At 48.8% G+C, this 21,241-nt stretch overlaps 7 protein-coding genes across 7 annotated transcripts; 3 read left to right on the plus strand and 4 right to left on the minus strand.

The window, feature by feature from the left end:
* Window positions 1-3,975: 3,975 nt before the first annotated feature.
* On the plus strand, window positions 3,976-4,998 carry TrAFT101_001845 (uncharacterized protein; the record flags this gene model as incomplete). The annotated part of the gene is made up of 1 exon (XM_024899725.2): window positions 3,976-4,998. The coding sequence occupies one exon, from the start codon at window positions 3,976-3,978 to the stop codon at window positions 4,996-4,998; it is 1,023 nt and encodes a 340-aa protein (XP_024762965.1).
* A 1,999-nt stretch (window positions 4,999-6,997) lies between these two features.
* CTA1 (peroxisomal catalase A) lies at window positions 6,998-9,117 on the minus strand. Its single transcript, XM_024905210.2, has 2 exons — window positions 8,682-9,117; window positions 6,998-8,573 (listed from the first exon to the last, which is right to left on the minus strand). The coding sequence occupies exons 1-2, from the start codon at window positions 8,851-8,853 to the stop codon at window positions 7,255-7,257; spliced, it is 1,491 nt and encodes a 496-aa protein (XP_024762966.2). The 5' UTR covers window positions 8,854-9,117; the 3' UTR covers window positions 6,998-7,254.
* Window positions 9,118-12,203: 3,086 nt separating this feature from the next.
* ARL1 (Arf GTPase arl1) lies at window positions 12,204-13,048 on the minus strand (the record flags this gene model as incomplete). The annotated part of the gene is made up of 5 exons (XM_024903620.2): window positions 12,204-12,227; window positions 12,314-12,637; window positions 12,721-12,804; window positions 12,871-12,909; window positions 12,974-13,048. 5 exons carry the CDS (start codon window positions 13,046-13,048, stop codon window positions 12,204-12,206), a joined length of 546 nt encoding a protein of 181 aa, XP_024762967.1.
* A 934-nt stretch (window positions 13,049-13,982) lies between these two features.
* Window positions 13,983-14,480, plus strand: TrAFT101_001848 (uncharacterized protein; the record flags this gene model as incomplete). Its single annotated transcript, XM_066126447.1, has 2 exons — window positions 13,983-14,141; window positions 14,202-14,480. 2 exons carry the CDS (start codon window positions 13,983-13,985, stop codon window positions 14,478-14,480), a joined length of 438 nt encoding a protein of 145 aa, XP_065982550.1.
* A 613-nt stretch (window positions 14,481-15,093) lies between these two features.
* SCON3 (E3 ubiquitin ligase complex SCF subunit scon-3) lies at window positions 15,094-16,437 on the minus strand. The gene is made up of 4 exons (XM_024905068.2): window positions 16,175-16,437; window positions 16,008-16,105; window positions 15,772-15,942; window positions 15,094-15,716 (listed from the first exon to the last, which is right to left on the minus strand). The coding sequence occupies exons 1-4, from the start codon at window positions 16,242-16,244 to the stop codon at window positions 15,540-15,542; spliced, it is 516 nt and encodes a 171-aa protein (XP_024762969.1). The 5' UTR covers window positions 16,245-16,437; the 3' UTR covers window positions 15,094-15,539.
* A 1,173-nt stretch (window positions 16,438-17,610) lies between these two features.
* Window positions 17,611-19,916, plus strand: SMP3 (alpha 1,2 mannosyltransferase; the record flags this gene model as incomplete). The annotated part of the gene is made up of 4 exons (XM_024907797.2): window positions 17,611-18,198; window positions 18,333-18,718; window positions 18,791-18,912; window positions 18,968-19,916. Exons 1-4 carry the CDS (start codon window positions 18,090-18,092, stop codon window positions 19,914-19,916), a joined length of 1,566 nt encoding a protein of 521 aa, XP_024762970.2. The 5' UTR covers window positions 17,611-18,089.
* CRP74 (60S ribosomal protein uL1) lies at window positions 19,395-21,168 on the minus strand. The gene is made up of 4 exons (XM_024909617.2): window positions 21,019-21,168; window positions 20,534-20,905; window positions 20,152-20,467; window positions 19,395-20,071 (listed from the first exon to the last, which is right to left on the minus strand). The coding sequence occupies exons 1-3, from the start codon at window positions 21,035-21,037 to the stop codon at window positions 20,205-20,207; spliced, it is 654 nt and encodes a 217-aa protein (XP_024762971.1). The 5' UTR covers window positions 21,038-21,168; the 3' UTR covers window positions 19,395-20,071; window positions 20,152-20,204.
* Window positions 21,169-21,241: the final 73 nt, after the last annotated feature.

Here is a 21,241-nt window from a genome sequence, read left to right on the forward strand (position 1 = left end):
ACCCTGGCAACCAAGGTCTCTGGCCAATCAGAGGCTCTAGAGGCTCTTTTCAACCGACACACCTCAGCTCGCCGACTGCCACTAACACAGTCCAGATGTAGGCGACGCTCCTTGGCCTGTGAGGATTCGCACACAATCATCTCCTTCGTCTAGAAAGAATCCCCCTTTTTGGAGGGTCTTTTGAGATTCACGACTCCTAGAAGTGACCCGCCGTCTCGGGACGCTCCGGGGGCCCCTTGGACTGTCTCGACGGCCATTGCCCAACCATTGATCAGGACTTACATGTCTGCATCGATTAGGACGGTTTCAATACCACAAGATGCCTTCCAAGCCAGGGGAATCACCCGGCCCTAACGGAGACGGGCGACGGCTTCTCCCTAGACGGTATCCATCCTCATCAAATGGTTCTATTGCTCTCCTGGCAGCTCGTTAAAAGGAGTCGGGGCTGGCCAAGGGCGCTGGGTCTCGGACGATGCGGAGCATTCGAGACGATTCACGGGACTTGAACTGCTGCCAAATCACTTGTCGACAAAGGAAAGGCCGTGGCCGATCCTGAAGAGCACGCCTTTTGAGTGCGGGGACACGGCCAGTACATATGCCACGGCGCCTATAGGTTCCTCTTCTGACTCTTTTTTTCCCTTCCCTCGGTCCACAGTACATATCTAGAACCACGCAAGCGAGGAGACTACAATTGGTATGGCTCGGGCGGCGGCACATTCCACCCGCAAAGTCCGCACAATTCAAGCTTGCACTGTGGAAGTGGAGGACGGGGAGAAAAAAAAGAAAGAGTCATGACACTGGAACAATTTTCGCTGCTGGAAGGTCTCCTCACTTACACCCAAGTATGTATGGGGCAAGGTGCGTCGGCGCATGGCGCGGCGTTGGCATGCAAGTCATTACAGCAGATCCAACATAAACAAGGGCTTCTTCTGCATTTCATTGACCAGACGACGAGATGAGATGGTCGAGAGTAATTTCGCCCATTCGACATCAATTTCCTTGTTTGGTTTCAGCTCGTTGCTAGTTGCCTATGCTGACCACTGTCCCAGCCGAGCTAGGAGCTCAGTAAGATGACTCTGGGGGCGCTTTTGGTCCCCGAGCTGGCGGCAGGTGCCAATATTTCTTTACTTCTTTTTCTTCTTCTACTTCACTATTGTTCATAGGCAAATCCTGTGTGCGGAGGCGCGCACGGGGGGTCGCTGCATCCTGCATAAGCGGCGCAGCCCTCTTGCTTGAAAGTGTCGATAATGGCCCTATCGTGCATTCTTGCATCCATGCTGCTCTGTTGATTAAGTCTACAGCTTTGACCTGCTTCCCCTCTTCCTTGTGATGTGGATCAAATAGCGCAAATGCTCTTCAAGAGATATGAACTCTAAGTACGAGCAGTGGGCAGCGAAGCGAGCAAGATGAGGGTAGCTCTACAGAGCTTGCATATATAGCTGTCGGTTCACGAGGTGGACACATATGGGGCAAGCCACGGTTGACAGCTTTAGACACGAAACAGGGTGCTTACGAGGCGATATAGCATAAACCGGTTGATGAAGCTCTTTTGCAATGTGTATTATACGAGGAATATGGGGATGTGGTGGGAGCGCAGCGACTGTCAACTAACGCGGCGGCAGACAGCCGATCATTCACGACGGTTACGGCACTTGTTCTTTTTAAACGAGAAAACGCTAAAGGACACGCATGTTTCAAGCCTGATGCCTTGGTCACCCACTCTTGATCGTTGCGGCTATCCACCATCTGCATATATGCCTACTACATACCATACTACACGGGGTAGGCATGGCATATGTTGCCGCAACCACTCCTGCTGCTACCCACCAGCACCATGTCTGCTACCCAGCAGAAGTGTGTACCGCGCACGGGGCATCGTGCATTATGGGCAGATATTTCGCTCAGCGCCAAGCGCCTACTGATACTGGACCCTGCCTCGACGATGGCTTGATCTCGTGATATGATCTCTGGCATCATGCTGCCCACCAATGATGTCGATGTGCATATTCCCCTCCAAACAGAAAAGGTTGGCGTCTCACCGGGAGGTGTCACTTGCGCAGAGGCAAAAAGACAAAGATGCAAGAATATTCCAAAAAAGAGAGGCCGTATGACACGATGGACGCCGCAAAGGCTAAAGGCAGCCCAGAGACCAGCCCTTGGCTTCTCTGGTGGCACCTCAGCCCACGATACGTAGCAGTCGAAAGTCCCGGTACTTGATGGAAGACGGTGTGTGGCGCGGGTGCTGCAGGTCTTTTTCAGCTCCACCGGCGCCTGCAGGACTACCCATTTTGGGAGCCATGCGTCCTCTGCCCACCCCCAATTCATGCGCACCCCCTTTTAGAGAGGTCTCGGGACAGAATTCTACACAGCCCAGACCATGCTTGGATGAATTTCTCTGCTCTTCCATCTTCCATCTGGTCCACACAAGCACTGCGACAGCGAGCATTTCCGAGAGCGGCAGCACTGGCAGCGGTAGTTGCAGAGAGGCAGTGAAACAAGTGGAGCGGCCATGACAGAGTTGCAAGGTAAGCTGGCCATGTTGAGTGCCTTACAGTATTGGTTGTAGCTAGCACTCACTCGTGCTCTGAAGCAATAGCAATACCTTGGAATGCTACCTGCTGCCCGGCATCTACCAAGACACTGGAGGTGTTACGTGGAGACTGGAAAGAAAGCCTGAAAATAGCTGCCCTTGGTAGCACCACTACGCAATACTTCGTATGTCGGTGCTTCGGTTGTAGCACTCGCATGAGTAGTACAAGGCGGCATGCCCCGTTCCCAGCAGCAGCACGAGGTTCACCTGTTCCGGCAGGTACCCAGCAGCCATCTGTTGGCGGCCGCTGTTCCATACTAAGATGCGGCCTGGGACGCACCGGCCGACGCCTCTCAGCGGCGTCTATCCAACCTCGGGCTCTGTGCCCCCGTGTTGATGGTATCGCCGATTACAGATTGCAGATTACAGGCCGTAGGGAGTAGACTGCGTGCTGCAGCGCATCCAGTGCATGCGGATTCCAATGAAATGACATACCACGCCATACGAGCAACAACCACCAAAGGCAAAAAAAAGAGGCGTATCGTACAAGTGTCCTTGATCACGGAGTGCACGGGAGGGTGGCCTTGGGTACTCCCTACTCGTCTGCGTCATACTGAGATGCAGCCCCGACCAAGTAGGGAGTACCTCCGGACCGCCGCTGCGCCGGCCAGGCCCATACCATACCATGATGCCTCGCTCTCGCCTCTGGCCGGGCCCAAGACGCACGCCTCAGGGGAGGGGTGTGCGTGCGAGCGTGTGGAAAGCGCCCGATATTGAAAAAACAAAACAAAAAAACGCCAGAGAGCGGGTACAGATGCAGATGCAGATGCAGCAGGGCAGTCATGCCTGGCTCTGCTGCAGCTACCTGCTAGCCCCAAGCACTACCTGAATTAACGTTAGCCGTCTGGCGGGTGGTATTTATTCCAGCGGCGCGCCCACAGCACCAACAGGCCACTGACTGCACTGACTGCAACCGCCTACCGCCGCTAACCCTCAGCGCCCCCCCCCAGCGCTTGACCACCAAACTTATATCTCCCCGCTCACACCCACCTCTTCTGCTGCTGCCTCTCCCTCCTCCTTCACGATTCCCTCGTCCGCCATTCTCTTCTCCTCTGCCTTGGATTCGGCCGCTCAGCAGGTGATTCAGTCAGCTTGTCTACATTGCGCCACTCCCTGCTCGACACCGTCTCCGGGTTTCTTTTCTTTTTCACCTTTTGCTCCGCGTATTGTTTGTGTGTCATTCGTCCTCCCTCCGTTGCCTCTACTCTCCGCCACCACCTTCCATCGCCGCTTCTTCCTCTTGAGATAAAGATAGAAGAAAAAGGGACAAGATCCCCTCTCAAATCTCGACGACGCTTGTGTTTCTCCAACTGTGCAGCCTACAACAGCCGCGTGGCATCTTGTTTGTCTGACGCAACTCACTAATACCATCCTCATACGACAATATGCCGGTCCAACTCCTACCGGCTTCAGCCGCTGCCTTTGCCCCCAGGGCTTCATCTGTCAACGTCGTCCTGGGCTCAAGGGTTGAGCCATGGCTTACACAGACACTGAAGCGCGTTAACCGGGTCAAGCGTCCTCTCAACAGCATCCCTCAGCACCACCGATGTCTTACCGAGACTCTGTCATCGCCAAATGCCATCTGGACCCTTGCCTCGTTGATGTTCCCCAAGCTGCCCCAAGCCGAGATGCCAGAAGACCCTACAGAGAACCTCTTCAGCCATCAGCTCATTCACATCGAGGCTTACATCGTTCACGTCGACATGGTCCTGCGCAACGAGGTTGCCTACAAGCTCACCGTCGAAACCATTGACGCCCTCGTCGAGTACCACAAGGACATTTACTGCGTTGATGCCAAGGCGAACACCTACGACTGGTCTGAGAAGGAGCAGCAGTGCAAGAAGCTGCATGAAGACTTTGTGCAGGCCGTCAACAAGTTTGTTTTCCGCACACATGTCTCTGCCCTGGAAGGCCTCGAGGAGGAGGGTGCTGGCGAGCTGCTCAACGGAAAGAGCGAGGAGGTCAAGACGAGCCTCATGAACTTGATGAAGCCGCTTCTGCCTCCTCCGCCTCGTGTTGTCGAAGTCATTCGACAGCCGCCTTTGCTGCCCAGCTCTCCTCTCGCCAACATGTGGACACAGGCTGGCCCTCCTCACATCATCCCTGCTGCCGTTGAACCTTGGCAAGTGTTGCCTTCAAGCCCCAGCGTTACTTCATCTGTCGACTCGGTCAACACTCCCATATGGGCCAACATGGGCATGAGCGATGTCCAGTTGCCTTCTCCCACGCCTTCATTTAGCTACCCGCATACCACCGCCGAGCTTTTCTTCAGCCCGCCAATCATGGCACCCATTCCAGCTCTCCCTCTTCCGAGCGTCTATGCGTCGTCACAATGCGGTGTCAGCGTCGGCATGGGCATGGGTGGCTTTGGCTGGGATCGCTATCAGGAGTACGCTACGACAATGTGAAGGCACATTTCTGCTATGCTGGCTTCTTCAAATACTGTCCCGGTCACCAGCTCGTGGTCTTGGGTCACCTCCCCCTTTCTCTCTGGGAAAAACAGCAAACAAGTCTTTTATCTTCTCAGCGGCATAGACATATTGTCAGGGCATATAGGCGTTTTGTTGCATCAGGAACGGAGTTCGAATACCTCAACCAAATATTCTTGCTAGGAAATACCCTTAATCATTTCCTCTTTTTTTTTTCTTCTATTTCTTTTCTCTTTATCCTTTCTTGTCTTGGTTCTTTTTCTTTCCTCCCTTTTCCGTTTTGCTATCGGCGACACAGCAAGCGTGCACTTGGTTTCGAATCTAGTTCCTCGTTCAAGATCCAGGGAATATCATCATCTGTCGCATCAGAGCCGCTAGCTCGGCATTTCTTTTTGGGTTAACTTGTTATTTTGTTCACATTATACCACCAACATGGCTGTATCCGAGGCTGGCAATCTGGATGCTTACCTTTTTCTTCAACGGACGGGGACTCTTTTCTTCGACAGTCACCAACGGCTTGCGACATTCTTTTCTCCTTTTTCCTTATTCTTGTTTTTCTGGTACCATTGGGTTAAAGATAAGAGGCAAACTGCAGCAATGCACAACAATCGGCTCGGCCCGAAACCTCCATTGGATTTGAATCCTACACCTTTCGCTTCTCGTCTATTCTTTTGTCTCTCTTGAGGGACATTCAGAAGCAGACTTTCTTTTTTCTTTGGAAGATATTCCCTCAATGTGGTGCCTGACTATGATACTTCAGGTCACTGCGTGGAGTCTTTCCTTAATCCTGTCTTGCGTAATGATGCTTCACGAATATTTGACGACGATACGAATGAGTTATGAATAGACCTTTTGGGTATGCGATACGACTTCTTGAATGTTTAGAAAGCCTATCAAGTACTCTTACGACGCAACCAGTTTATTCAGCTCAAGTTTTCTTGTTTCCAGCATTTGACAAACCGGATCTGAACTGGATTTCAGACCAATACTGTCTCTTGGAACACGACGTCATGCTAGCAAAATCAAATCATTGCGCAATTGTGATCATGGTGCTGAGATATCCGGTATATTTTAGCCCATACAGACACTGGCTGTCGACAGGGGTGTGCACGCCCGGCGGCGAGTCCGCGCGGGCTGTTGATGAATGGAAAGATGATATTAGGGGTAGGCTTCACGCCTTATCTCTGCTGCGCAGTGATAAGTGTATACAGGTAGCCCCTACTTCCATTACATTGTTTGGCCAAAGCTTTTTTCTTTATTAGCCAGGCATCTCAAGTACCCAGAGGGGGTACTCTCATACGGCACGCCGCGGAGCCCAGCTAAATTGGACATCTCAGCAAGGCCACTATTATGGCCAAACTGAAGTCACAGAGGCTGTCGCGGGTCGAGGAGTGGTACCCCCTTAAGACTGCCTGGCGAGACTGAGGCGAAATGATTTTGTAGCTCATCTCTCTACGCCAACACTCCCGCTATGAGTCGCCTTCTCAGTTAGACTGGATCTATCTGAGGTGGGCACTGGAAGCGGTTGTGGCGCGATACCAAGTGAGCGAGGTTAGAGGCTGTCAAACAACGCTGTGCTTTGTTTGACATGACCTGATTCGCTCCAGGGCTCTCCCGCTGGAACGGGAGGGCGCTTGGTATATGCATTTTTAGAGATGCTGGATAAAAAAACAAAAACAAAAACTCAAAGTGTGCGAGAGAAAATATTATGAAAAAAAGGGAAAACCGCCGAAAAAAAAAACTTATTAAATGGGAAAAAGATTGGCTCTTCACCCTGGCGGTGGGGATGCTTTGCACGCAAGTATGAAGCGCACTGCTGGAAAAGGGTCCCTGTTCATTCTCTTGTTGTTGGTAGTACTACTAGGTAGTTAATTGAAACATAAAATGAAAAAACCCTTGACTGTCACATATCTCTCATACGTTTGTGAAAAACCAGTAGATCACAAGATACATGCATTGTTTACCACTTATAAAGCTTTCATTGCTGTATGACCAAGCCTTGTATATGGGAAGCAGCGTTCTGGACCAACAAATGAATACCACTTTACAGATTGATACTATTATGGAGTTTTATTTTCGTTTTAGCATTGAACATGTCATTTTCATATTCCTTTTTTTGTCTTATAATGTATATGATTTCGAAGTCTCATGGCAAGTTACTCGTTACTCTCATTTATTTATTTTTTACTATCTATGGATATACCATTGGTTCCTGGTTTGACAACCATAATCCGTCTATTTAACAAGCTTTTCTGTCTTTTCCTGAATGGACGCGCCCAAGGCGGCATCCACTCGCGAGAACATCTCATATGTTCTAGTACGGGTATCTTGGTGGGCTGCCGCTAGATGGCCAGAGACGTTTGAGACAAAGTTTTCTTGCTGGCCAGGGGTTCGGCCGAGCACATCCCAAAGTCCCTTTGCTTGGACGAAATCATCGTCATTCACTTCCTGAAAAAGTTCGTGGACAGCAGCGCCAGACCACTTCTCGTGTGTGATGGTAGGCTTAACAGCCTTATAAGTCAGCTGCCTATAAGAGCTAGGATAGTTAGGGTTGGCACCGTAGTTGCCATTGATAGCCATGGCGCCATCACGCTGGAAGGGGTTGAATGCTTTAAGCGGAGCATTGACAGGAATTTGCTGGTAGTTGGTTCCAAGACGGTGACGATGGGTATCAGGGTAGGAAAAGAGTCGGGACTGGAGGACAGGATCGATGGAGGGCTCAACACCAGGTACCAGATGAGAAGGAGAAAAGGCAACCTGTTCAATCTCGGCGAAATAGTTCTCGGGATTCTTGTTGAGAATGAGTTTACCAAATTGCCTGAGGGGCACATCTTTCTGAGGCCAGACCTTGGTCAAGTCAAAAATGTTCCAGCGGAACTTCTCGGCTTCCTCAGGTGTAAGCACTTGAACATAGACGGTCCAGCTGGGATACTCTCCCTTCTGGATGGCCTCAAAAAGATCTTGTGTGTTCCAGTCCGGGTTATCAGCAGACATCTTATGGGCTTCTTCGCCTGTGAAAGTCTTGATGCCTTGATCTGTCTTGAGGTGGACCTGGGTATAGACAAAGGATCCGTCAGGCTTAGTCCACTTGTGAGTGTGACCTGAGTATCCGTTCATGTGTCTGTATGAGTAGGGGGTTCCTCGATCCGAGAAGAGTGTCATAACCTGGTGGATGGACTCTTGATGGGTAGAGAGGTAATCCCAGAACATGGTGGCATCTTTGAGATTTGTTTGGGGGTTCCGCTTCTGGGTGTGGATGAAGAGGGGGAAATTGGTGGGATCACGGATGAAAAAGACGGGGGTGTTGTTGTAAACCCAGTCCCAGTTACCCTCATCTGTGTAGAATTTGATGGCGAAGCCGCGGGGATCACGGGCAGTGTCAGCAGAGCCCTTCTCTCCACCAACGGTTGAGAAGCGTGTAATACAGTTGGTCTTCTTGCCAACAGCATTAAACATGTCAATGGAAGTGAGGTCGGTGATGTCATGAGTGACTTCAAAGACACCGTATGCGCCGGCACCCTTGGCATGGACGACACGCTCGGGAATACGTTCGCCTAGATGGACATGAAATGTTAGCAAGCCAATCCAGAGTCGAGAGGTTTAGAGCTGGGGTAGAGCTTTGGAGACCGTCTTGATACGGAAGCAAGAGAGGGAAAACGCACGATCAAAGTGGGCTAGAGAATCAATCAGGTGGAAGTCCTGGAGCAGCAAAGGTCCAATAGCGCCTGGGCGCTGCCAGCCCGAAGGGTTGTCAATGGGCGCACCACTGGACGTGGTGTAGACAGGCTTCTCATTGTACCTAAAAGTGGAAGCTGGTGTGTCGTTGGCAGCCATTTTGACGGACGGCCTCTTGCTTGTTGAACAAGCCCTCGGTAAGGTCTGTATAGCCTAGCAGGCAGATCTCGGATGGGAATACCTTGGTGATGCACAAGGTACTCAGGAGAGTTGGTGTGTGTATGGAAGAAGAGCTGAGATGGACAGAGAAGCAGGAGAAGAGTTAGACAGGCGAGGCAAGGCAGCTGCAATGGGGGCAGGACAAGTCGCCCTCTTTATACGCGAGCTGAGGAGCAAAACGTAATGGTGGGGTGATTGAGCCCAATGTAAGACGAGGCTTTGACAAGAAGAGAGGATTCATTGGAAGCGAATTCATGCATTAATGGGTGGAAGCGATGTACATGGCCTGGGCTGGGCGCTTCCCCTCACTGCAGTTGCTTGCCATCAGGTACATTAGCTCTGTGCTGGTATATACTGGCTGTACCACATGCGCCGCCTTCCATGGTACCTACTTAGATGGACCTACCTCCGAGCATCGCCCACTGCTCTGTGATTTCCCCATTATTACGGCATTGGTGCCGCTTGAAGCTCGCTCTTGCCCCAGCAATTGACGCGAGAGCTAGCTGTGCCTGACTATATCGCCATAGTGCCTGCCTCCATTGCCCATTCCAATGCACATGCCCAAAATGCTCTACGTCAGCGTCCGCCCACTTGCTCTTCCCCTGTGGTCCCAGCCCGATGTGGGGGACTGGCCAAGAGCCAATGAGAAGACCCTGAAAAGAAAGCCGGCTCGGTTCACTTGTCCGGGGCGGGGCGCGCTCTTTCCTTGTTCTCTGAAAGAGGCTATACGTAACGAACCACCTGAACCTCCAGTGGCCCTTTTTGCCGTGGGCTCGCTGCTGCTAGCCCTGTTTGTACCTTTCGCCCGTAAGACATGGCAGAGCAGTATCAAACGCGCATTGCTGCTTTCTTCTTCTTCTTCTGAGTTACAGCCCACGGGGTGGAATACCTGATAGCTACCTCTATCTTCTAAGTTGAAGTTGAAGCTGCAGTACAACTGTTCACAGCGATTAAAAGAAGCCATGTTATGTCGGTGGCTTAACACACATCTGACAGCTCATGTCATGCCACAACTCAATGCTCATCTTTTGCCCTTCCTTCCACGAGACTCGGCTATTCCATCTCTGGTAGCTACCAGCGACAAGCACTTCGCCAGTCAAGCTCCTCATCTCATCCATCTTCCTTGATGTCCAGGGCGGGGCCTACCCTTGCCTTCGTCCGCAAGTGCCGCAAGTGCCGCCTGGGATCCCTGACGATTTGTTCATCATTGGCGTTTCAAGCGGCGTGGCTCACGCTAGGAGTAAGTGGTTCTGCTCAGCCTGAATGGCGAGATGCTGGCGCGCTTCGCGTCTCGGCGTCCGAGGGGCTCTAACGCGTGGTCACCTGTTCGCTCGCAATTTTAGCGTCTATTTTGGTGGTAGTGGTGGTTGTAAGCTGCAACGCTTCACAGGTACTACCTCACGATTTTCGACGAAAAGATTTAAATGGTTATTGTAGACGTACAGAGGGAAAAGTCTATTGGGGTACCAGTACCTTGATTTTGTTAGATTTCCTTGATTATCAAGTAGGTAGGTAGGTAGGTACTAGGTAAGTCATGAAAAAATGTCAGATTTATCGTCGAAGATGCGAGGGCACCATAATTCCTGTAGCTTTCGAAGTAGTACCTTTCTTGTATTTATGTAAAGAACTATATGTAAATTCCTAAAAAATTACATAAAAGCTACATGAATTGTGGTTCCCTCGCGTCTTCGACGATAAATCTGACATCGTGATTTTTAGTGGTTCCCTCGCAACTTCGACAATAAATTCATATCTCCAAAGTATCTTTTTGGCGTTTTACATAGGAAACTATAGTAAAGTCCCAAAGAGATACTTCGTAAGCTATATAATTCTATAGTTCCCTCGCATCTTCGACGATAAATCTGACATTGCGTTTTTTGGTGGTTCCCTCGTAACTTCGACGATAAACAGAAGCTTCTGAAGTATCTCTTTGGCATTTTATAAAGGAAATTATATATAAAATCCCCAAAAAGATACATCAAAAGCTAGTACATCTACCATTATAGTCTATATTAGAGCATTACAGGGAGATTTCTGCTAATACCTCAATAAAGTAAAGGCACTGGTACCCCAATGAAATTTTTCCTCTATAGCCTAGTGGCATGCAGCCAAGAAGGTACATCCACACAGCCCATTTATATTTATCGTCGAAAAACGCGAGGTAATACAGTAATATTCAATACCTTAGAAAGATGAGAAATTTACTTCGGCGTCATATAGGGTTGATTAAGATCTATATAATATCATGGTGAACTTAAGCTGGATATTTTATATGACATAGCCCTCGCTAACTCTACTCTATCGATCCTAGTATTGTATGCGAACAGCGCCGTTTTTATAAGACAGATGCTGGCGGGTTGCTGGTAGTTTACATCAACTGCAATAATAACAGTAGTAGAGTAAGCAACGGCAAAATCCTTCTCGGTTCACCTGCCAGTCAAATTAGGATACAGAGTAGTAATAGCTAACCTACGCCAAAATCTCATCTCCAACGCCATGCTCAGTGAAGTGTAGACCTCGTAAACCTGCTCCACCCCATGTATATCCCGAAGTCCGAGCCCCCATGTTTTATATACCTCTGGAACCCATTGAGAACATTGCAACTGATATCCCAGAAACCCACTTCTATGTATTGCCTTCACACCCTCTTTTTCGAAACCATATCCCCATCGGATGTTCTGAGGCTCGGCAGTCGTAATCCGAGAGAATTATTGATAATACCATGCGGACGTTTATGTAACATACAACAAGCAAAGAGGGGAAATGAGACCATTCCGTCTCACGGCCCTATTTTCGGGTAGTTCTGGATGCCCCAACTCAGATTTATTTGCTTGTAAGTTTGGTACAGACAGTCCGCGCGTTGCGGGTCTTTATGTAGGTCTGCTGTGGTGTCCAGCGTGGCAGCATTCTTCTAGATACGAGGGACTAGGGATTAGATGCGAAAAATTCGGTGTTCAAAGACCGAGACCAATATTGAGAATCAAATTGGGATACTGATTGATACTGGTATCCCAAGTCTAAATTAAATGATAGTATTGTTGATATTATCCCGTCCATATAATTTATCCTCTCTCAAGAGCCCATCATCCGCCTATTAGATAGAAAGGTAAGTGCGCCGTTCGCTGCATGCCCTCCTCCTCCGACTGCTAGGTGTATGGTTGCATGCCCATATATAACGGAATCCGACCGTCGTTTGCCATCATCATATCGTTTGTTGTACAAGGTTGTGGTTCGAAAACAAAAAGGAGATGGCTGTTATTAAATCTCCTTTGCAGAAAATACGTTTTGGTTTAGTTGTCCTGGTTGACAGTTTGCTAGATTCAGACATTGAACGTTAGCCTCTTCGGGATTCCAACACCCGAGATGCATCGATCTTCAGGAACATAAAAAACAAGCTTACCACTAGCCAATCCATGCCCTCGTTCACACCACTGCCATCGACTGCCGAGCAAGCCATGATGCTCCAGTTTCGGTCCCGCAGCTCGCCCAACTGCAGCGCCTCTGAGATCTCTCCCGCGCCCTTGGCGCCAGGCTGATCTTGCTTGTTGGCGAATACTAGCAGAGCCGCATCCTTGAGCTCCTCCTCGTTTAGCATAGCCGAAAGCTCCTCTGCCGCAGTTTGTAATCGATCGATATCGGTAGAGTCGACGACGAAAATGACGGCCGCGGTGTTGGCGTAGTAACACCGCCAGTAGGGTCTAATGCTAGTCTGTCCGCCCAGATCCTGCAAACAAGAAATCATCTTTGTTAGTAAAAGAACATCTTCTATATTCTCCCGTGTGTGCGCTTTGGTATTGCCATCCATACCCAGACGTTAAAATTGAGGTTCTTGTACGTGACTGATTCGACATTGAATCCGATCGTTGGTATCGTCGTGACAACTTCTCCGATCTAATCCTTGCAGTCAGCACGCCGGTAAAAAATAAAAAATAACGAAGAAAGTCATAGTATCATTACCTTCAGTCTGTATAAAAGGGTGGTTTTGCCCGCGTTATCCTGTTGAGAGCCGACGCATTAGCAATCCATCATCGAGCCCCCAAGGCAGCACACGACGTCATACCAAGCCCAAAATCAGAATTCTGATCTCCTTCTTCGCCCAAACCAAGTTGGACAGCCATGACATTCCCGCACCCATCTTGAAATATGTAGCCTGAAGTCCTCTAACAGTGCACCGAGTGTTTCGCTACAGGTAGCTGGCCAGCTCGCGGCTTGCCTCGTTCCCGGTGGGTGGATTTGAAATCGTCGAGGGGAGCGTTTTGCTCTTTCGGGACGCCGAAATAAAAAGCTAAAGAGAAAGTAAAATGAAACTAAGAAAAATCGCAGTAAACGCCGGGTGATGAGTTGTTCAAGTGTCTCGCGTGTGCGCCGTAAAAGTCGTTGTAAAGGGGGTTCGAGGACGTGTATAGGTATGTGGAAGTTATCAATTACAAACTGTCCCCTATTCCGGAGGCTCCAACGCCCATCTGCAGCTATCTTGGTAGGCCTTGTTTTAGAGGCAATGACCCTTCCCAGCGGCGGCTTCTGGTTGGTCCACGCGCTAGACAGAATAATTAAGGCTAATCTCACGCAGCCTTATATCACTTGACCTACTAAAGTATGCATGTGTGTGTATTTTGGTCGCCCTAGTAAGATTGCGTCTATGCGGATAGAAAGCTTCATATATCCCAAAGCCAAAGATTTAGTATGATTTGCCTACTAAAATATGGTAAACAGATTCATAATTTGAATTGGAATGCCATCTCTTTTGCAGAGAGAATCTACATGCCTCTGCAGTAGTTAGATAAGGCACTGCTTAGCTCATCAAAGCAACGATGCGGCATGACCGGCTTATTTTGTCCAGTCGATCCAGGCCGTATTAGGTAATACTTCAACAATTCCCTTGTCAGAACTTCTGCCTTAGGAAAAAATATTCACCTGCGCCACCTGCTGCACTAGCCACAAACCCACCATTTTTTTCCCTTCTCCGCTAGGGCTTTACGCCCTCGGATGCGGGTCGCAAAATCTACAATCGTTCTCAACTATCACGAAAATCGTCATCATCACCAGACTCGATACGCAAGGTCAACAAGATGCCGGTATGCAGCGCCCCCTTCCTGCTCGTCGTTATGAGGAGAAGCGTTCCTTTGGACAGACGTGATTTTCGAGATTTTGGCCTGGCAGTTTTGGCAGCGGGAGACCACCATTTGTGGTGGTCATCCAACCCAACTGCCGGCAGGAAGACGAAGACCGCAAGATGGGATCGATATTTTGAAAACGACGACATCACTAACGTTCAGTTAATTCTATAGAGCCACAAGACTTTCCGAACCAAGCAGAAGCTGGCCAAGGCCCAGAAGCAGAACCGCCCGGTTCCGCAATGGATTCGCCTTCGCACTGGCAACACAATCCGGTGCGTGCAAAACTTCCCCATGGACGAGAAACACTCTGTTCCCTCGAAATCACTGCTCCAAATTCTCGAACACACAACCGAATTTTCCCGCCCAAATACATCGCCCGCTCACCCCTCTCCGACCACCGATTCCTCCACCATCTTGCAGAACAAACACTTCACTCACCTCAAGTTTTGACGTATCTTGATACTAACATTAATCGTATAGCTACAACGCCAAGAGAAGGCACTGGAGGAAGACTCGCCTTGGAATCTAAGCGACGTCAAACAATCACCTGGCATTCTCGACCCACTTGTACCGACGGTACCGACATCCGGCTTCTTTGGCATTTCTCAATGAAATAACAGTGGTGGATGGCGTAAAAAGCAGAATTTCTTTGTCGTCTTTACGGCGTGTGGGAGGAGGATGCGGACGCACGGAATATGGGCACGGTTGCCTGGATTTTTGATTCTTGATATTGCTTCATGTCACGGTCGGTCATAGGGAAAGGAAATGAACCTATTTTTGATGTCCATTTTGCCTTTTTACCCAAGTCTCAATTTTCTTTTTCTTTTTTTCTGAGCATGGTGCTTGTGCTGCTACTCGCTATGTGAGGGATCCGTAAATTGGCCTCCCCCCCCAAATGGTGAATGAAAAGATGTCCCGGCTTTCCCAATCATTATCCCCCTTCCAATATTTTATTTTGGACTTTGGAAGATCCACGCAGGTAAGAATCACTGGACATCACATGTGCATCTTGCAAGTATGGTAAGGCCTCACAACACTTGATCGCCATTACACCCAACACTCTTGATTTTCGGGCATGAGCACGGAAGGAACCAAGAGGATAATTAAGCTGCCGCATTAATGTTTAGTATTCTCATATCATTTTGAAGGCTTATGTTTGACCAATGAGGAACAGGCGTATTAAAACGGCCATTTAAATAGATGTTAGAGATTAATATCTAACGCATGTGTAAACGTAAGGGACACGTCCCCAGCTCATGAAAATTGATCGACTTTTGTTAGTCTGTCGTGCCCCGAAAACATTGCCCCAAAAACAAATACCGGTTTAAAAAAAAGAGAAAAAAGGACCAAAAGGAGAGAATTAAAGAAACCAATAGCCCTATCATTTCAATCCCACCAACGCCGTAGGTTGCTCTATGAAACAGCCCCGGAAACAGTTAGGCTCGTATTGTTGCTCTCCACCAGCAAAACAAAGATTCAAGAAGCACTAATAGCCATAGTGACCATGATTTATCGGTCCTCAGCCCATTCGTTCTCACGGCGGATTTGCTCCTCTTCTTCGGCGGAGAAGTCATTTGTGATGTTGAAAGTCTTGCGGATCTCCTCAGGAGACTTGCCCTTGATCATGTTGGCCACAGTCTTGCAGCCGACATCGAGGAGAGGCTTGATATCAAGGAAATTGGATGCCTACGCTTGGGATTAGTTGCGAAACAATATTGGGGTAGATATCATGTAAACGTACAAGAATAATCTCAAAGAGCATTTCCTGATCCACCTGCATAAACTTTTGGTCCCACTCCTCGATATCAGTCGTCTTCTTGCGGGCATCCGACTCGTCGTCGGGGGTCGTGACGGGATCGTTGCGGTGATGTTCGCACCACTCGACTACCTTTCGCAGGACCGCTTCATTGACCTGCCGAGTCCCTGTCAGCTGTATTCTACAAAAGGGCATCGAAGCTCCGAAGGGAAATAACCTACGTTGGGGATAGGGATGGGGTTGTCTTGGGTGATGTCGGTATGGCTCAAATCCTCCAACATGTTCTTCAAAAGCATGGAGCGCTCGACCACGACACGGTCTGGAGTCGGCTTGTCAGTTTCGAGCTATCGGCGAAGAGAAAGCGATGGACCATCGAGGGCGAGCTTACCAACTTCCATGGTGGCGTTGTCATTGGAGATCAGCCAGATCTTCTGCGATGCGGGCTTTGCCTCTGCCATTGTGATAATCGTGTGCTTTGAGAAGCGCTTATGGATGTAGCGGTATGATAAAGGCGGTAGAGATGGATGATAGGACGCAGCACAAGGCGTTTGAGCGAGACGGTTTGCAGCTGATGATGAAGTTGCGAGAAACGAGGCTGGAAGATGCGAGAGCTGAAGGTTGAAATATCGGCTGGTGCTAGGCACGGACGGGCCTCAGCGGCAGGCAGGCAGCGCAGGCAGGCAGGCAGGCAAGCAGTCCCTTGAGTTCTGCGGGGTTCCGCGGTGGAGGAGGTACGTACCGCCCAAAGGCGTGCAAGAGCCACCAAAGCTTAACGGCAGACAGTGTGGCCAAAGTCAGCATCAAAAGAATAGGTTGATTTTTTTGTTGGTCAAAACGAGCGTTGATAAAAAATAAAATAAAATAAAAATTGCACACGTTGAAGGAGATTTAATTTGATTTTTTGTTTGGGCAGTCTCTTGCCTCCTGTTAGAAACCCTTCGCTATCCTTGAAAGCCGCTTTCAAACGGAAGTCGGAGTATCATCACGCTATTTGGAGTCCTCGCCGAAGGATCAGTAGTAGCTAGTACACAGCCCTGTGTTTGGTCTGCCGTGGAACCAACAGATGACTATAAGAATTCCAATGCCACAAGTATTCTCCTGGGGCCTTCTACGCAATAGACTTGAGGGGAGAGAATACACTTGGCAAATACTACCTAGTAGGTAATTCTTCAAGCCTTGTATAAGTACTGCTAGGTAGATACCTACGTACATAGTGACGCATGCTTGTCTCTATAAATATTCACAGCCCTATGGCACTACCTTGGCAAATGTGTTGGGCCCGCTCATCAAGTAAAAAACGGCGACTACACTTTTTTAACCATCGAGGCCCTTTATGTAAATGCGCATTTAAGCTAGTCGTCATGCACAAGTTACTAAGCTCTAGGCCTACGTTATGCTTGGTGCATTTGCAATGCTTCAATGGCCAATCTGTGGGCCATGGCTTGCGGCGCTGCAATGCGTCTGTGTCGAGACGGCTGTAGGAATATGCCTTAAAGGCGCTGGTCTTTTCACGCAATGCTTCGATAGGTATCTACACGTCCTCGTAATCACTTCTCCTGATATAAACAAAGAAAAACACATATAGGTATACACTAGCCAGAAAAAAAAAGAAAGAACAGGGTAAATAAAGAAAAAAAAGCTCCTTTCTTTCATGTCATAATCGTCGCATTGACAGCTACTGCGCTGAAACGCTTTAGGCGCACTTAAGCTAAGCCTGAAGCTGCTGGCATTCCAAGCCCAAAAATGCTTACCAAAGCCGCGGGAAGGAAAGGATGAGGTCATGCCCCTTATTTTTTGTTTTCCATGTCAGGCACACCCTTCAGGTCTCAGGTCTCAGGTGCCAGCAGGTCATCAGCCTCAGTCTGACCACCTGTTCTAGCCTTTTGGCGCGTCCCAAGCTTCTTCACGCGTTGAACCGAATCTTGCTTCACTATTTTCTGGTCTTTCTTTTGGCGCATCCTTAGCCTCGTCATCCTCGCTGCTTTATAGAACTCGCCGCATCGCTTATCTGCCAGCCAGCCTTGCTTCGCAGCGTGTACCTCAATACACCTCCTTTGTTCCTAATTCACGACAACCTAGAGCCTTCTGTTTACTCCCCCCCTTATTATGGTACTACCGCACTACTCGTAATTGCCAGCTATTCTTCTTCTTTCATTTTTCTCAGCACAGCCAGCCTGCGTGCGCACAAAAACCTTTCATCCGCGCCTATCCGACTTGCTCATGTTTTTTCATCGGTATCAGCTTTTCCTTAGTTTTATGCTTGCTCCACCTACACGATCTTCTAAGCAGTCAGCCAAAGTAAGATGTGGCGGCGCACATATCTTCTCCTAGTTCTCATCAGGCTCTGGTTCGCCCTCTCGCCCAGCTACCTCCACCCCGATGAGAACTTCCAGGGGCCGGAGGTGATTGCCGGTATGTATTCGGGTGCTATGTAATTTTAGACGTTAATTGTTTGCTGCCTTCGAGGCTGCTCGTTAAATTAGCCATGAATGGATTTATTAGTCGCTGTTCTTAAAAATGGCTGACCGGATATCTGCTTCATACAGGCCAGATCTTTAGTTACCCTGTTCGGCATACATGGGAATTCACTAGCGAAAATCCGATTCGGAGTGTCTTCCCTCTCTGGCCCGTCTATGGGCTCCCTATGCTTTTGCTGCGCTGGCTTTGGGTTGGGAATGGGCAAGATGGCGACGTCCCCCCCATTGCTGTCTTCTGGACGCTGAGGTTCCTGATGTTCTTGACAAGCTTTGTGCTTGAAGATTGGGCTCTTGACGAACTAATCAGTAACACACGCCATCGCCGCACTGCTCTTCTTCTCGTTGCATCCTCTTATGTAACTTGGACTTTCCAAACGCACACATTTTCCAACTCAGTCGAGACTTTGACTGTCTTGTGGAGCCTGGTCTTAATAAAACGCATCACGGATCCTCAAGTGAGTCGTTTACCTCCTTATTATGTGTACATTTTATGCGGCGAGTCTCTTGCTAACCTTCCTTGACAACAGTCATCCATATTGTCGTCTGTTGTTTTGGGAGTGGTTGTCGTTTTTGGTTTCTTCAACCGTGTTACTTTTCCAGCGTTCCTGATACTACCTGGTTTTTGGTTGATTCTTCATATCTGGAATAAGTCAGTCATGGTACTTTTGGATATATTAGAGTTAAACACTGACTTTTACTCACAGACCCTTTACACTGGCCGCTTTGGTTCTGGCCGCCGTTACTACTGCCTTCGCTGCTATTGCTATTGATACTGCTTTTTACACACCAGAGCCCATTACTTGGACTGATCTCATCACGAATCCTGTTATCACGCCTCTTAACAACCTCATATATAATTCTTCATCCGAAAATCTAGCATTGCATGGCTTGCATCCCTGGTATCAACATATTCTTGCCAATTTACCGCAGCTCATTGGACCCGCGTTCGCGTTATTATTCCTGCGGCCTTACTTATCGTTACGGCCTTACTTATCGTTACGACTGTACTCAGCCATTTCTGGGATTGTTGTTCTATCTTTTATTAAACATCAAGAGGCTCGATTTCTGCTACCAACTGTGCCACTTATTCTGTCATCTTTACAGCTGCCAAAGAATCCCACACTCAATCGAATATGGACAGCATCTTGGATTATATTTAACGTCTTCTTTGGTGTGCTGATGGGGACATATCACCAGGGTGGTATTGTTCCTGGGCAGGTGTTTATGAGCAAACAGCCTGATGCTACAAACGCCATCTGGTGGAAGACCTATCCTCCTCCTATCTGGCTTCTCAACGGCAAAAATGAAGTTCTGACTACCAAGGATGTCATGGGAATTAAGGGTGAAGCGCTGCTGGAACAGCTGACTGAGCTAGCTACATGCGACACTCCTGCAGATCGTCGCAGTTTGGAATATTTGAAAGAGAAAAATGGAACTTATTTGATCGCACCGGCGTCGGCCACCTGGTTGGACCCCTATCTCTCCAACAAGGGCTTAGAGGGGTTGAGATTCCGGGAGGTTTGGCGGCACAGGAACCATCTCAACTTGGACGATATGGATTTTGGAGATGACGGAGTCTGGAATACTCTTTCTAGAGTCATCGGTCGTCGGGGGCTCGTCGCATGGCGAGTAACGAAAAGCTGCGGTTTATAAAGCCCAGCATCTTATAGTAATTTTATAGACATACATGAATAAAGTAAAAGGTTAAACATCAACTCTTGAATGCCCTTCCAAGCTTAAATATGTCTTCATGTGCTATTTTCCCCCCAGTAGGACGTTATATAGCATGGTCACTGAAGTTACAACTACTAGTACCAAGGAGGCAATATTAGATGGCTGAAAAATTCTTTGTTTGAGATTTTAAGCTATGCTATCCATACCGGCGTACATAGTTATACTTTGACACCTCGAAACAAAAATATAAAAAAGCCCGCGACCAATTTAGTAGAGGCGCTTGGGAGGAGACATGGAAGCCTTGATGGTAAGGCTTCCAACGTTCTGCCAGCCCTTCTTCAAGAGAGAGACCAGGTAGTTGATGGCAAGCATGATGTTGCCAACAAGCTGCTCCTGCTCCATACCGACGTTGCCGACGGCGACACCCATGCAGAGAACCTTCTTGAGCTGGAACTTGATGGTGGACTTGACCTCGTTGATCTTGCCAGTCAGGTCGTCGGAGTGGGAGACAGGAGTAGGGAACTTTCCGGCTGTAGGCGAAAAAATATTAGCATCGATATCGCAAGCACGTAATATGAATTTGGGAAAATGCTTACCCTTGGAGAGACCAGGACCCAGGAGACGGGGAATCTGCTTGATGAGAGCATCGGAAGCAATGAAGGCATCATACTTGCGAGCAAGCTTCTTGATGAGCTTCTTGTTCTTGTTAAGCTTCTTCAGGTCATCAGCGGACATGGCGTCGACACCGCCGTGCTTGGCACGATCGAGATCGTGCTGGTCACCGAGGATGCAGATGGCCATGTTGGGGCGGGGGATGGAAGGCAGGCGGATGGTGCCAGAGAAACGCTTGTCACGCTGAGGGTCATAGTTCTTGAGGCCGATCTGGAGCTCGACGGTCTCGAGGAAGTTACGCTTCTTGGTCTCGTTGGAGTACTCAAGGAGCTCTCCGACTTGCGTCCGGACGTTGGCTGTAGGGGTCGTTAGCACCGTGAAAAAAAAATTATCATAACGTCGAGTCTCAGCGAGAACATTTATTCTGGTCGACAGAAATAGATAAATCGCTTCCTGAGGCGGCACGTACCGACTGAGATCTTAGACATTTTGACAGTCTCCCAATAGAATCAAGCGTATCTAATGGTGATCAGGACGTGGGGTGGTTGGTTGAGATTCGTAAACCGAGAGGTATGGGGGAACTCGATGATTTTTATCTACCTAGTCGTATTGTGGATCGAGAAGCGCAAGTGGGGTTTCGTGCGCTTTGGTGCGCGCAGGGCAAAATTTTCTCACGTGCACAAACACGTGCC

The sequence above is a fragment of the Trichoderma asperellum genome, chromosome 1 (genome assembly GCF_020647865.1).
Source record: "Trichoderma asperellum chromosome 1, complete sequence".
Lineage (NCBI taxonomy): Eukaryota > Fungi > Ascomycota > Sordariomycetes > Hypocreales > Hypocreaceae > Trichoderma > Trichoderma asperellum.